Below are 13,269 nucleotides of genomic sequence, written 5' to 3'. Positions count from 1 at the left end.
TTGCCTGCACTTTACCGCGCTACATTACTGCACAAATTAATTTCATTTAAAGGTCAATTTATTCATGTCGCATATTTTTTCGGTATAACACCTATATTATATATATATATATTCTGATGATTTGTGACTTGATAATTGTCTATATTAGAGCAAAATTAATCAAATGTAGAGTGTTTCATTCATTTTATTACTTGAAACTGAATTCATGATACCGGGCAATATACGAACGATAACGTACCTTTATTAGGCCAGTCGGCACGTCTTGGACGTAAATATATAGCTGCGGATTATCAAATTTTCACATTAATTTGTCTTCGTATTTCAGATAACACGGGAGGTAATCAAGGCGTCAATTCCAATGGGAACGCTAACGGTTGTCTCCCCTTCGACACAAACTGTCCTGGAGGTTGCGCAGCTGTTGACAAAAACGGATGTCTAACATGCACTTGCCCAAGTCTGTCTGTTTGTTTGTTTTTTGTTTTTGTTTTGTTTTTTACATACGTATTCAAAGTAAAGTCATAATTTTTAAAGAAATGCACTGTGATTACAATATTATTTTATCATTTTAGTTATTTTTTTATATGATACAAGAAACTTTGAAACATATATGAGAACAAATTTTTGCTGAGGACTACTTATTTTAGTAATTTAGTCTTCGTTGAGCATATATAACTAAACACATTAAAATGAAACGGATAGGGAAAATTTCTATGATTCTTTTTTCTTATTATTCCTGATTTTTTTTGTACTTAAAATGATTGGCAAAAGATAAGTTATTAATTAGTTTTCAAAAGTGTTTTTCTAATCCATCACAGCAAGCGGAAGTAGTAATACAAATGGAACAGGAAGTTCGTCTGGAACATCAAGCGGAAGCGGAAATGGCGGCGCAATCACTTGTCCAGCGTTCGACGGTGCTCATTGTAATCCGACATGTATTGGTTTGGATGGAAACGGTTGTCTTTCGTGTGACTGCGGTACTGAGGGTAGGCAGAATTGATTCTTTGCCTTGAGATATAGATCTGTAATCTAATGCCAGACAGAGAATAAGGAGAAATACATTTCTTAATAATGATTGTCTTTAGAGACTTTTCGAAAGCTAATATAAACATGGTCTGAACTACACAAAGCCATTTTACAAGTAGTATCAAAACACATAAGGTCAAATATTAATTCGTCAATTTCGTCAATAGATAAGCAAATAACGCCTGATTAAGATGGATCAGATCCACGCATAATTTTTGCTCTTGAGAAAGGTTGATTCTTACGCTTAAAAACAGAAACCTGCATTCATCCACCCTCCATCCCCAACCAAACATTTTTCTGTTTTAGAACATACTTCTTCATGCGCTAGAGAAAACATGGACTTCATTCTTTTTAGCTCACCTGTCACATAGTGACAAGGTGAGCTTTTGTGATCACCCTTCGTCCGTCGTCCGTCGTCAGTCCGTCCGTCCGTGCGTGCGTGCGTCCGTCCGTCAACAATTTCTTGTCTGCACGATAGTGGTTTCATTTATGATTTTATTTTAACCAAACTTGCACACAACTTGTATTACCATAAGATCTCGGTTCCTTTCTTGAACTGGCCAGATCCCATTTTGGGTTCCAGAGTTATGGCCCCTGAAAGGGCCAAAATTAGCTATTTTGACCTTGTCTGCACAATAGCAGCTTTATTTATGATTTGATTTTTACCAAACTGGCACACAACTTGTATCACCATAAGATCTTGGTTCCTTTCTTGAACTGGCCAGATTCCTTTATGGGTTCCAGAGTTATGGCCCCTGAAAGGGCCAGAATTAGCTATTTTGACCTTGTCTGCACAATAGCAGCTTCATTTATAATTTGATTTTAACCAAACTTGCACACAACATGTATCACTATAAGATCTTGGTTCCTTTCTTGAACTGGCCAGATCCCTTAATGGGTTTCAGAGTTATGGCCCCTGAAAGGGCCAAAATTAGCTGTTTTGACCTTGTCTGCACAATAGCAGCTTCATTTATGATTTGATTTTAACCAAACTTGCTCAGAACTTGTATCATCATAAGATCTTGTTTCCTTTTTTGAACTGGCCAGATTCCATCATGGGTTCCAGAGTTATGGCCCCCTAAAGGTCCAAAATTGGCTATTTTGGCTTTTGCAGCCATATAGAGACTTCATTTATGGTTTTATTTGATACAAACTTCCAAAATATCTTCAACAACAATAAATCTTGGATTCCATGATAAATCAGATCCAATCGTAGGTTCCAGAGTTATTTTATATCTGATTACCTCCCCTGATTGTAATCAAAATGGATTTATATCAGTAAGTACTTATAGGACTTACTTGAAATTTCATTATTGTCATTAGTTGGACTGAGCCAATCATGGTAGATAACTATGGACTGATTTTATGTCAAATTACCTCCCTTTATTTCAAATTAAAATGGGTATATCTCCATAACTAATGAAGATACTGATCTGAAATTTCATTTATGTCAACAGATTTACTTGGCAGATCTTTCTTTTGTTCACTTACAATAATTTTTTTTTAATTACTTCCCTTTTACGTTACTATAAATAGCTTATTTTTAGTAACTTTTTTATTATTGGCCGTAGGGGAAAACCGAGACCACTTTTCTGTGGTATAACATGGATGGTACCTCCAATTTTTAGGTGTATTTTGACATATCTGTATCTTTTAAGAATTTTTTTTTCTTTTTGGTTAAATTTCTTCCCTTTGTTGTTCCTGTCCTTTGGACTTAGATAGTTTTTCCGAGGACCTTCTTGTCCTCAAGTGCAATAATAACAGGTGAGCGATATAGGGCCATCATGGCCCTCTTGTTTATAAAACTTATCTAGAAAGTTATATACAACAACATTTAATGCTTTTTCTAGTAACAACCCCGTCCAGTGTTGGTTCTACAACAAAATCCTCAGTTATTCCTGGTGGTGGTGACGGAACCACATTTGCCCCTGGTAGCGCTACAGGAAGTGGAACAAAGGGAGGACAGACAGGTACCGGAAGTAGTGGTGGAGAATTTACAACATTTGCACCAAGTATTGCGGTTACTGGTACAAGCTCCGGGACACAGGGGCAAACAGGCACCGGAAATACAAACTTTTGCTCCCCCTATGACGTAAACTGTCCACCAGGGTGTACCGAAATAGACGCACAAGGATGTTTGTCATGCACGTGCTGTAAATATTTTTGTTTACCTTTTCTTCGGGATATCATTATCACTTAATTTATCTTTAGAAATTTCATCGCAATATGTATTGTTTTAAGGTAGCAGATCCGTAAAATTATTCGGCAAATTTCGTATTTTCCGTTTTTAATTTCGGCATACTCCGTTTTTTATAGGAAGCCAGATGTAAAAATAGGATGTTTGTATGTGTGTTTCTATTATTTTCCATGCATGTCACATTTCGTACATTTTCTACTTATTATAAATGCTAGCTGTCAATTTATGGAACTGATATATACACTGATTGGTCTTCATACGTGCAGTTAATTTCGACAAATATTTTGACATCTGAAAATTTTAAGTTTAAAGCAAATGTCTTGTAGTGATGCTCGGCAATTTACGCTTAATTTCGTATTCTCTATTCACAATTCGGCTTACGTCAGACGTTAATATAGCCCAAACGCAAGGTGACTTTCCGTAAAAGAACGGAGAATGCCGAAGTTGCTTCGGAGATTACGGCATGCTGAATGTCATTGCTGGACCACTACCTTAAGATCGAGAGCCCAGTTGGACTATTGATGATCATTCCATAAATCAGGTGCACGTTCAGCTTTATTAAGATACCTTTGATAAGCGACACAAGTACGGTATCATACTCGCTTACAGTGGTTTCCGATTACCTCCCTTCTAAGTTCTAACGGATTAACAAAATTTAACAATCAATAATATTTCAAGTCCGATATTGATGCTGCTAAATTTGGCTCTGTTGTTATGCGCCGTATTTGTAAGAAATTATTTAACACTGAATAATTTATTTCACGTATGTTTATAACTGACATCTATGTTTGCGAAGGCTATTTCAATTAAATAATTTGAACTGGTATATGGCGTCAAATCATGCAGCATATTCAATGATATCACTCAGATAATATTATAGCATTAGTTATGAAAGGCAGGTTATACGGAAAATAGGTGAAAAAATGGAAGTTTGCATTACATTTTAGACGCCACATGTGGAATCAAAAGCAGCCAAGGAACATAATTTATTGCAATATTAACATAAGTGTGCATAAATTATGCAAATATGGTTGCATTGAGGTATGAGAATCTATACAAGACAGCTTCACCGATTGACATTGATTATGAAATATAAAGCGTACGTGCACGCGTTTTATATTCTTTATATACCTTTATAGATACTGTCAAAAATACGGCTTGTATTTCACAAGTAAATACGAACAGGCAGAAAAAAATCTGTATTGTACCTTTTGTATCATTTTATATGCATGACCTGACACAGTTCTATAAATATTACACACAGAAAGTACACTTAATTGTATTTTAAAAGCGATAAACATTGAAGATTTCGATCGATAACAAATCAATGCATAAAAAATGGGATGTGTATATTAAAAGGGTCATCATAACAGTTGCTTATTCTGGGATTTGAATTCAGCTCTCGTGGATTATGCTTAGTCGCATCACACTCGGCGCTTGCACACCCCGTGTGAACAGAGCTTGCAAAATCCATTCGAGCCAAATGCACCATTCTAGATCAAGCTATTGTTATAATAACCCCGTTGTATGTAAAAAAAAAAGCACGGTATTATCTTTGAGGTAGAGTGGACCCGTCACGACAGTCGGCATTTTCCGTGAGATTACGTCATAGCTCGAAGAATGCCGGAATTTCATACAAAAATACGTAAAAGAACAGAAAATGCCGATTTTCACTACGGGTCTTACTAATTCAGGTTAGTCATTAGGAGTGTATAACTTGATTAAAAGTGACACTGAAAGACTGAATTCCGGAAATACCCTAGGCTATTTAGACAGTTTAACATATAGATGGATTTCAAACAATAAATTTTATACAGAATTCTTTAATTACTTTTTCGGGTTACATATGCTCATAGAATACACAAATTGAAAAGCATTTTAAATTACAGCCGCCCAAAACAGTACAAATGGAATGACTTCCGGTTCAACCGGAAACGGAAATAGATGTCCATCATTTGACACAAAATGCGCTGCTGACTGTACACATATCGACGCCATGGGATGTTTAACATGCACATGTTCAGGTACAATATACCACTGGCGCCAGACCAGAAAGAAAAAGCCTCTGTACATGTTATACCCTACCCCTAGGTATTCTATAAGAACCATGGTCATGAAGGGGAAACTATACTAATCCGTTTCAATCGCGCATTTCATACCTAAAACACGCTGTTCGGTGAATGTGTACTATGGATATCAAACAAGTGGTAATTTATCTTCCATTATGTACTGGTCATATTTCTTCAATACATCTTATCTTAGAAAAACAACGCGTAGTTTATAGTTATTTCAACGTTACTTAAAAAACTTGCTTGAACTTCCCTGGTGAAGTTCCGTTCTAGATTACAAAACCATTCTGATTAGCTAATGTGAAGATGTATGTCAATCGTCATTTTACTACACGTGTTCGCTAAAATGTGAAAATGCAGCATAAATGTGCAAAATGAATAAAATAAACATAACAGATGCAGACCAATGTACGATTTCAAATTAAAGATCATATACAAGATGAATTTCATTCGTCATTTCGAGTTTTATTGTAAATATATGATTTTTTTAAATTCAGTTTTTGTTTGTTTACGTTTCGCCCAACATGTGCACACTGCCGTGACCTCTAGACCGGATGTTCATTAGGGAAGGTCAAGCAAGTTTTTTTTCTGTAACGTTGACGAAAGCATATAATATGTTGATAATCTCAGCAATATGGAATATTGAGACAATGTGACTGGTGGACGATGGAAGATAAATTATCGTTTGTTAAATATACTAGGTACCCATTCACGAACTGTGCGTTTAAGTTGAGAAATTTACGATTGAAACGGGTTAGTATATTTTCCCGTTCATGACCACGGCTCTTATAGAATACCTAGGGGTAAGGTATAACATGTACAGAGGCATCTTCTTTCTGTTCTGGTGCCAGTGCAATATACTGTATACATTGAGTGGCCTTAGTATGCTTTAATTAACATAACACAGTGCTTGCACAAGAGCACAGTTATTTGCCCTGTGTTGCCCACATTTAATTAAATGGTGACGTGAAAAATAGTTCCTCTATTTGATGGTGAGTATCAATGTAGACTTGGATGAAATACCAGCAACAAATTGCATAAATAAATAGTAAGAAGAGGTATTAAATAGTTACATGTATAATTTGACAGAATGAGAAAATCAGAATATGTTTTTAATTGGGCTTTTTGATAGGGCCAGTTTTGCCCGTTTGTGGCCAATTAGAGACTATTCTTCAAACGCATATGATTTGGTTCAAACCGGTGGGGAAAAGGAGGAAAAGGGGTCGGGTGATTAAATAATTTTATCTCAATCTACGGTCCAACAGGTGACAGTATCGCCCATTTTGTCTGATACCAGACCGCCTGGTACTAACTGATCCAGTTTTACTGAGCAATGGAATATGAGAACAGGAAATACCAGGGATTTTCTTCAGTCAGTGGAAACGGAAGTTGATTTCTGTCGTTTGATCATGACTTATGCCAGTTTCAATGGGCTGTTTATTTTGTTAATGCCCAAGAAAATGGGAAACCAACTCGCCCATGAGCACTACCCGATTAAAAAAGAATTTTGTATTTAATTTACATATCTAACAATAAGGGTGACCACTCTGTCTGTTTTACTCATAATGCTATCCGAAGAAATTCTGCAAGTAATTTGAATTTATTGTAGAGTGTATATCTAAGGCTTAGAGCGAAACTGGTCTATCTTTATATAGAAACAGAAGCAGATAGACCAGTTCTCCTATAAGCCCCCGATAACAACTATAAACGATGAACCAGCTCATTAAATGCATGTGTTATTTTAGGGCAATCAAGTAATGATACAACAGGTAGCGGATCTACAGGCACTTCCGGTAACGGTAATGGCTGTCCTGCTTATGACACGACCTGCCCGGCAACCTGTACATCTCTAGACGTCAGGGGGTGTCCTCAGTGCTCGTGCCCTGGAGGTAATTTGCATATTGAGGTGTTTGCTAAAATTAGCAACGTTGGAAAAAGTATATGTATGTATGCAATCGTACATTTGTATGTTGTGTTATGTCAACAAGTACCATACATCCGTGTAGGGACAACGCATGCTTTTTCGTGATATAACACCTGTAGAATCCAGAATGATTCTGGGTGTTATTTCACGAAATGAACATTCGTTAACGCTATAATTCTAGCATAAAAGCTATCTGTCACATACCGTCATAAGAATTGTGAATACCGAAAAATAAAGGTAAACTATAGATTTCCAAAATGTTGGCTCTGACTGGCTAGCGAAAGGCTCGTCAGAGCGAGGCTATCAGTAGCTCGTTCTCAGATCCTATGCGTAGCGTATTAGGAGATGTACTTAAGTCTGATTGGTAACAACCGGTAATCGTTTTACAGAATGTCTTCAAAAACTGTCATAAATGTACAGAATTATTTATTTTCTGTTTCATTTTCACGTAAATTGAATACATTTCAGACGGTATTAAACCATGTAACTTTATTAAAGGTTGTATTGTTCAGTTGTTTTGTGCATGCATTCCTGTATTTACATGGAGAATACTGTTTCATTTCATGATTAATCATGACAGGAAGTACGCCTTTACCACCAACTAACAACGGGAAACAGAGCAGTACCGGAAATGCCAATAACTGCCCCGCAGTGAATATTTTATCTTGTGAATCATCCTGTATAAAACTTGACAGTCACGGTTGCGTCCTTTGCACGTGTCAAGGTAAAAATATGCAAAATGTACTGCCGTTAAGTCCTCATTAAATGTTTCTGATATTAAAAAACAAATAGCCGGCTGTATATAAGTTTTTTCCCAGTGTTTCGTCATACACTGTTTTTAAGTAACCATGGTGTTTATGTAAACTTAGTTGGTATTAGTTTGACATGTAAATTAAGTTAGTAGATATGTGCACAATACTAAGACAACGTTCTGTCTGTAAATGTGCAATTGTAACTCTAGCTGGAATGAAATATGCCGTCCTCTGTTTGGTTGGTTATGCAAATCGTACTTTTTTCTACTATTCTGGCAGTTTTTACAAGTTCTAGCAGGTAGCAGACGATAAGTATGTCTGACGTCATACGTTATCCAACATGGGTTTATGGGGGGAAGTTCCATTTTCTTTGTAGAGATGATAAAACGGTTTTGTTTTACCAGAGTGAAGACCTTGAAAATAAAAACAGCTTTATTGTTGAAAAACAAAAATTTTTAAATGGCGCAAAATTTTGATAATCTGTAAGGTTTTAAAAGTTATTGAATTAATTAAGTTTAAGAATTTTTTTGTTCATGTATTCAGCAACAACACCAAACAAAACATTTAAAGGTCACAAAAACAATTGTCCTTGAAAACCCAAAGGACTGACGACACGGGTAATACTTTTTTTAGAAAGAACAAATTTTTTAATATTTTTTTATCTTTTAAAACAACAAAAAAAATCAAAAAAAAGGGCGCTTGGGGCATTGGTCACAATAAATAAAAGTTTCCCCTTAAATCCGCTGCTTTTTAAAATTCCCATTTATCCAGAAAAAAACCTGTTAGTATTAATATTGATGGTGCGAGCCCATTTTGACCCAACAATTTTTTATCTTTAACCTAAACGACCAAATGCCAAAATTTTTAAAATACTTTAAACCACGGGTTTTAAATTTTTCTTTCATTTTCCCCATTTTAAAAAACCTTTTATAAATAATGAATTTTTTCTGAAAATTTTAAAAGGGGGAATTTACTTGTATTTTTAAAAATGGTTTGGAAAAACCCAAAAAAAATTCAAAAAATTCAAAAGCCTCCCTTTTTTTTGAAAAATTGGAGAACCTGCACATTGCTGCCACTTGGCAGAACTTTGGCAAATTTTGGCAGATTTTTTTTTATTAAAAAAATTAAGGGGGTTACGCCCCCCGGGGGCAAAGCCTCGGGTCTTTGATTTTTTTAATTAGTAAGATATTATAGGGTACACATAAAAATTTAAAATTTTAAATTTTAAACTTTTAATTAAGTTTTTAAATTAAAATTTTAATTAAAACAAAATAAACCTTTAATCCAAAAGTCTTTTTATATCATGGGATACGGTTCGTCCGATTAAAATTAAGAACCCCCCATCAAAAGCAAAAATTTTTTTTTTTTAAAATTTCGAATGCTGAACGCAAAGGGGAATAAAACATGTTCCTTGTTTTAGAAAAATTTAATTTTTTTCTTATCATAGATATAACTTTAGTGTAAAAGTCCTCACCCCAGCTGTTATATTTACTTTATCAAATATACAAAAAAAAAACATCATCCTAGGTTATTATTTCGCCACAAAATAAAAATTTTGTTTTGGGGGCTTTTAGTCGGTTTTACGGTTCACCCGGGGAGCTCGCACCCTTAAAAAAATCTTTAATACTATTTTAAAATTTCCCGGTTTTTTCGACTATAAACACCCCCACTCAAAAAGCTACTAGTACACTATTTTATAAATTTTTGGTCATGATAAAAAATCTTTAAAATCTACGGAAATTCCAGTCTTATTTAAAATAATTTAAATATTCAATGGGCCCATATTTTTTTATTTTTGAATGTATCCAGGCACACACGGTAAAAAATACTTTTTCATTGTAGAATCAAAAGTTGTTTAAAATAGTTTTCAAAAGAAACACTTCAGTTTTACTTCCTCCCCTTTTTTTTTTTCCCGTTTTTCCCTTTTTTAAGTTTAAGAATTATTTCAGCAAATCTCAACCTTTTTTGTTTAGCAACTTAAAAGCAGAAAAAACTATCACAGTATTTTTTGTTCAGCAAATTGTTTTCTTGTTTTAAAAAAACATTTTTTACTTTTGTTTTTTCAGCTTAGTGGTAATTTTTTAACATTAGCATTATTGCTTTAGTATTTAGCAAAATTACTTGGGTATTAGCAGTGATGTTCCCCTTGTTTATCTGATTTTTAACAAGAGTCCAAATATTTTTATTTTTTAATTGATCTTTAAATTTATCTTTTTTTGCTTCAGTATTAGCGAAATTTAAATTTCTCCTTTTTAGCTGTTTTACACAGACCAGATCATTTATTATTTTTTTAATTTTAATAAAAATTCATTAAATTTTCTTCTTGAATTTTTTTGAAATTTTTAATTAATTTGCTTTTTTAAATTGTGAGGTTGTCAAAAATACAACCCCAATTCGAATTTGTTTTTTTTAAAAGTCATCTTTTTTAGTTTTAATTTTTTTTTTTAAAGGGTTTATCTAATGCTGTATCAGTTACACCTCTTTGTGAAGCTCCCTTTTCCAATTCAGATTTATTTTGAAAATTTTATTTGAAAATGACGATAAATTGATTCCCTTTTTGCCTTTTTCAGTATTTATTTTTTTTTATTTTATTTTTGATTTCTAACTGTACTATTTTGTAACTTTTTCTCACTTAAATAATTGTCTTTTGTTCTTCATGTTTAATCATATATTTTTTAAATTTCTTAATTGAGTGTAAAAAATGTTTAAATTAACCGAAATATTCTTTTTTATTGTATCTGTAAAAACAGATTTTCTTAAATTTCCCTTTTAATAGCAGTATAGCTTTCATTTTTCTTCAATTTTACCTTTAATTGATTAATTAATAATGAATTCTTTTTAAAAATCTTTTGTTAATTTTTCTATTTTTTTTTCTATTTCATGTTTGTTTTATACTTTTGACATCTTCAATTTTTTAAGCATTATTACACTTTGATTTTTTTTATCCAAACCGTTTGAAACGCTCGTTGGGTTTACGGGAAATTTCCAGGTTGATTATTTCTTTACCCCCCTTTTCAAATCTTATCTTGTGTTATCAAGTTCCTTTTTTCTAGAAAGATTTTCCTTTTCCTTTTTTAACTTTTTGAATTGTTTTTTATAGCAAATCATTAAATCAATATAAAATTTAATTTTACTAACTGTCGGGTTATTTTATTTGTTTACATCTTTTAAAAAACTCCCTTAAAATTATTTATATTACCAGTAAAGTTTTTTTCTTAAAAAATTTCCCTTTGGTTTGTAAATATTAAAAAATTTTTTCAATTTTTGGTTTTGGCATTACAAATGCACGATCTATATTTTTTTCATTAAAAATCAATATTTTCCCCTTTTTGGGATTTTCAAACAAAATAAGTGCGAAAGTTAATACGGGTATCTTTTGGTTTTTATAGAAAAGACGATTTAAAAAAAAATAACAAACATTTTTTGTGACGTCCTTGAATAAAGTTTTTTTGTTATTTCATTTTAAAATTTTTTTTATCTTCCAACAAAATCATAAAATATTACTACTTTTTTTTTTTTCTGATTCAAGATTCCACAAGGTTAAATTTGGTTGGGTTTTTGCGAATTTTAATATTCTTTTGGACAAATTTTAATCTTTTTTGCAATTTGATTTAAGTTTTTAAATTAAATCTTGGTATTAGATTGTTCTAAGTTTTTAAATAAAAATTTATCTAATTATAAGAGGTTTTCAAAGTATATGCATTAAGTATTTGTTTTTCCAGTCCAGAAGACCCACAATTAACATTCTAAAACAGAATCGGGCATAAAAGGAAACGTTTTTTAAATTTAAATTGGATTTTTCATTTTTTGTACAAAATTTGGAATTTCCATTTATAAAAATACATTATTTAATTATTTTACTTTATCTTACATTATTTACATTTTTTTTACATTTTTTTTACATTATTTACATTATTAAAATAAAGAAATCGAAACTTAATGAAATGAATAAAAAAAAAATTTTTGGGAAAAAGGGAAGAACTAGAAAAAAAAAATAAGGAAAAAAAAAATAAGAAAAGTAAAAAATGGGGAAAATTAAAAAAAATTTTAATAAACCAATTACTAAAAAAATAGAAAGCAAAAGAACAATTACAAGTCATTTAAAAGCATTACCGGAATAAAACAACAATTAGCGTTACTAGGTGATGAAATGAAAGCATAAAAACATACCGGGTTACCACACATTCCAAGAACCAAAAGAACCAATACGATTTTTACCAAAAAAAACCGGCTTCCTATACACCAAAGATTGGGGAGATGAACCAGCCGGGGGGTTTTTATCAAGGAACTTAAAGTTAGAAGTTTTGGGAAGAAAAGATGGGAAAATAAAAAATCAAAGAATTCCTAAATTGTTGGGAAAAAGGCCAAAGGAAAAAGGAAATACCTACAGTAATTTTGTTTCGTTCTGGAAATAATTTTTTTGAAGAATTGGATATTACAAACCGTTTGAAATTTTTGACTTTTTAAATTTAGATAATCTACCGATAAAATGATAAAGACGTTTTTAATAAACTACAATAAATAATTTACTGAAATATTAAAAAATTAAAAGGGTTCAATAACTGGCAAATAAATTTTCAAAAGATCCAAATATACAAAAGAAGTAAAAAAATTTAAAACATGATCAAGATCAACTCAAAAGTACAAAAAACGGTTAAAACATATTCGTGGTAGGTTTTAACAATAAAAAAGATGGAAAAAGGAAAAAGAATCATAACCCATAAAAGTTTACCGAATGGACAATATGGAATTTTTTTAAAACTTAAAAAAAATTTTTTAGGTCAAAAAAAAATTTTTAATTGAAAGGGATAGAATAACGGGAAAAGAAGAAAATTAACAAAAGTAGAGAGATTTAATTGATTTGATTAATAAAAGATAAAAAATAAAAAAAACATTCAATTCATTCAAGAAAAATAATCAAAGAATTAACAGAAAGTCAGGATTACCTATCAATAAAAGTCTTAAAATTTAAAAAAGTAATTAGGGGGGGGGCAAGGTTTTTTGACGTTGTCCATGTAATCCAAAAGAAATTTTTTATGCTTGGAGTTATTTGTGGCAATTAATGGGAAATAATAAAGAAGAACTAAAAAATGAAGGTATTAGAATAAATTGATGAAAATATTAAAAAAGAATTCTCTTTTACCAGAAAAACATAAATGTTATATAAAAATTATTTTTTTGAATTTAGATTTTAAATTTAAAATTTTTTTAAATTTTGTTTTTAATTTAAAATGGAAACAAAAAATATATTAATTTTTGAAACGTTTAAAAAAAATAAAAAAAAACCCAGTGTTTTACAATCAG

The 13,269-nt window shown here is 31.9% G+C and overlaps 1 protein-coding gene across 1 annotated transcript in view; it reads left to right on the top strand.

The window, feature by feature from the left end:
• Positions 1-13,269, top strand: part of LOC123543080 (uncharacterized transmembrane protein DDB_G0289901-like) — a 102,074-nt gene that overhangs the window by 14,927 nt on the left and 73,878 nt on the right. Inside the window, exons 11-15 of the mRNA XM_053532111.1 lie at positions 326-337; positions 816-983; positions 2,874-3,158; positions 5,110-5,244; positions 7,035-7,178. Of these exons, the coding sequence (XP_053388086.1) occupies positions 326-337; positions 816-983; positions 2,874-3,158; positions 5,110-5,244; positions 7,035-7,178 (744 nt within the window). The remainder of the gene's footprint in view (positions 1-325; positions 338-815; positions 984-2,873; positions 3,159-5,109; positions 5,245-7,034; positions 7,179-13,269) is intronic.

Source organism: Mercenaria mercenaria, chromosome 19, assembly GCF_021730395.1.
Source record: "Mercenaria mercenaria strain notata chromosome 19, MADL_Memer_1, whole genome shotgun sequence".
Taxonomy (NCBI): domain Eukaryota; kingdom Metazoa; phylum Mollusca; class Bivalvia; order Venerida; family Veneridae; genus Mercenaria; species Mercenaria mercenaria.
The sequence above is the reverse complement of the archived record's forward strand: the minus strand, read 5'-3'. Positions and strand labels throughout refer to the sequence as shown.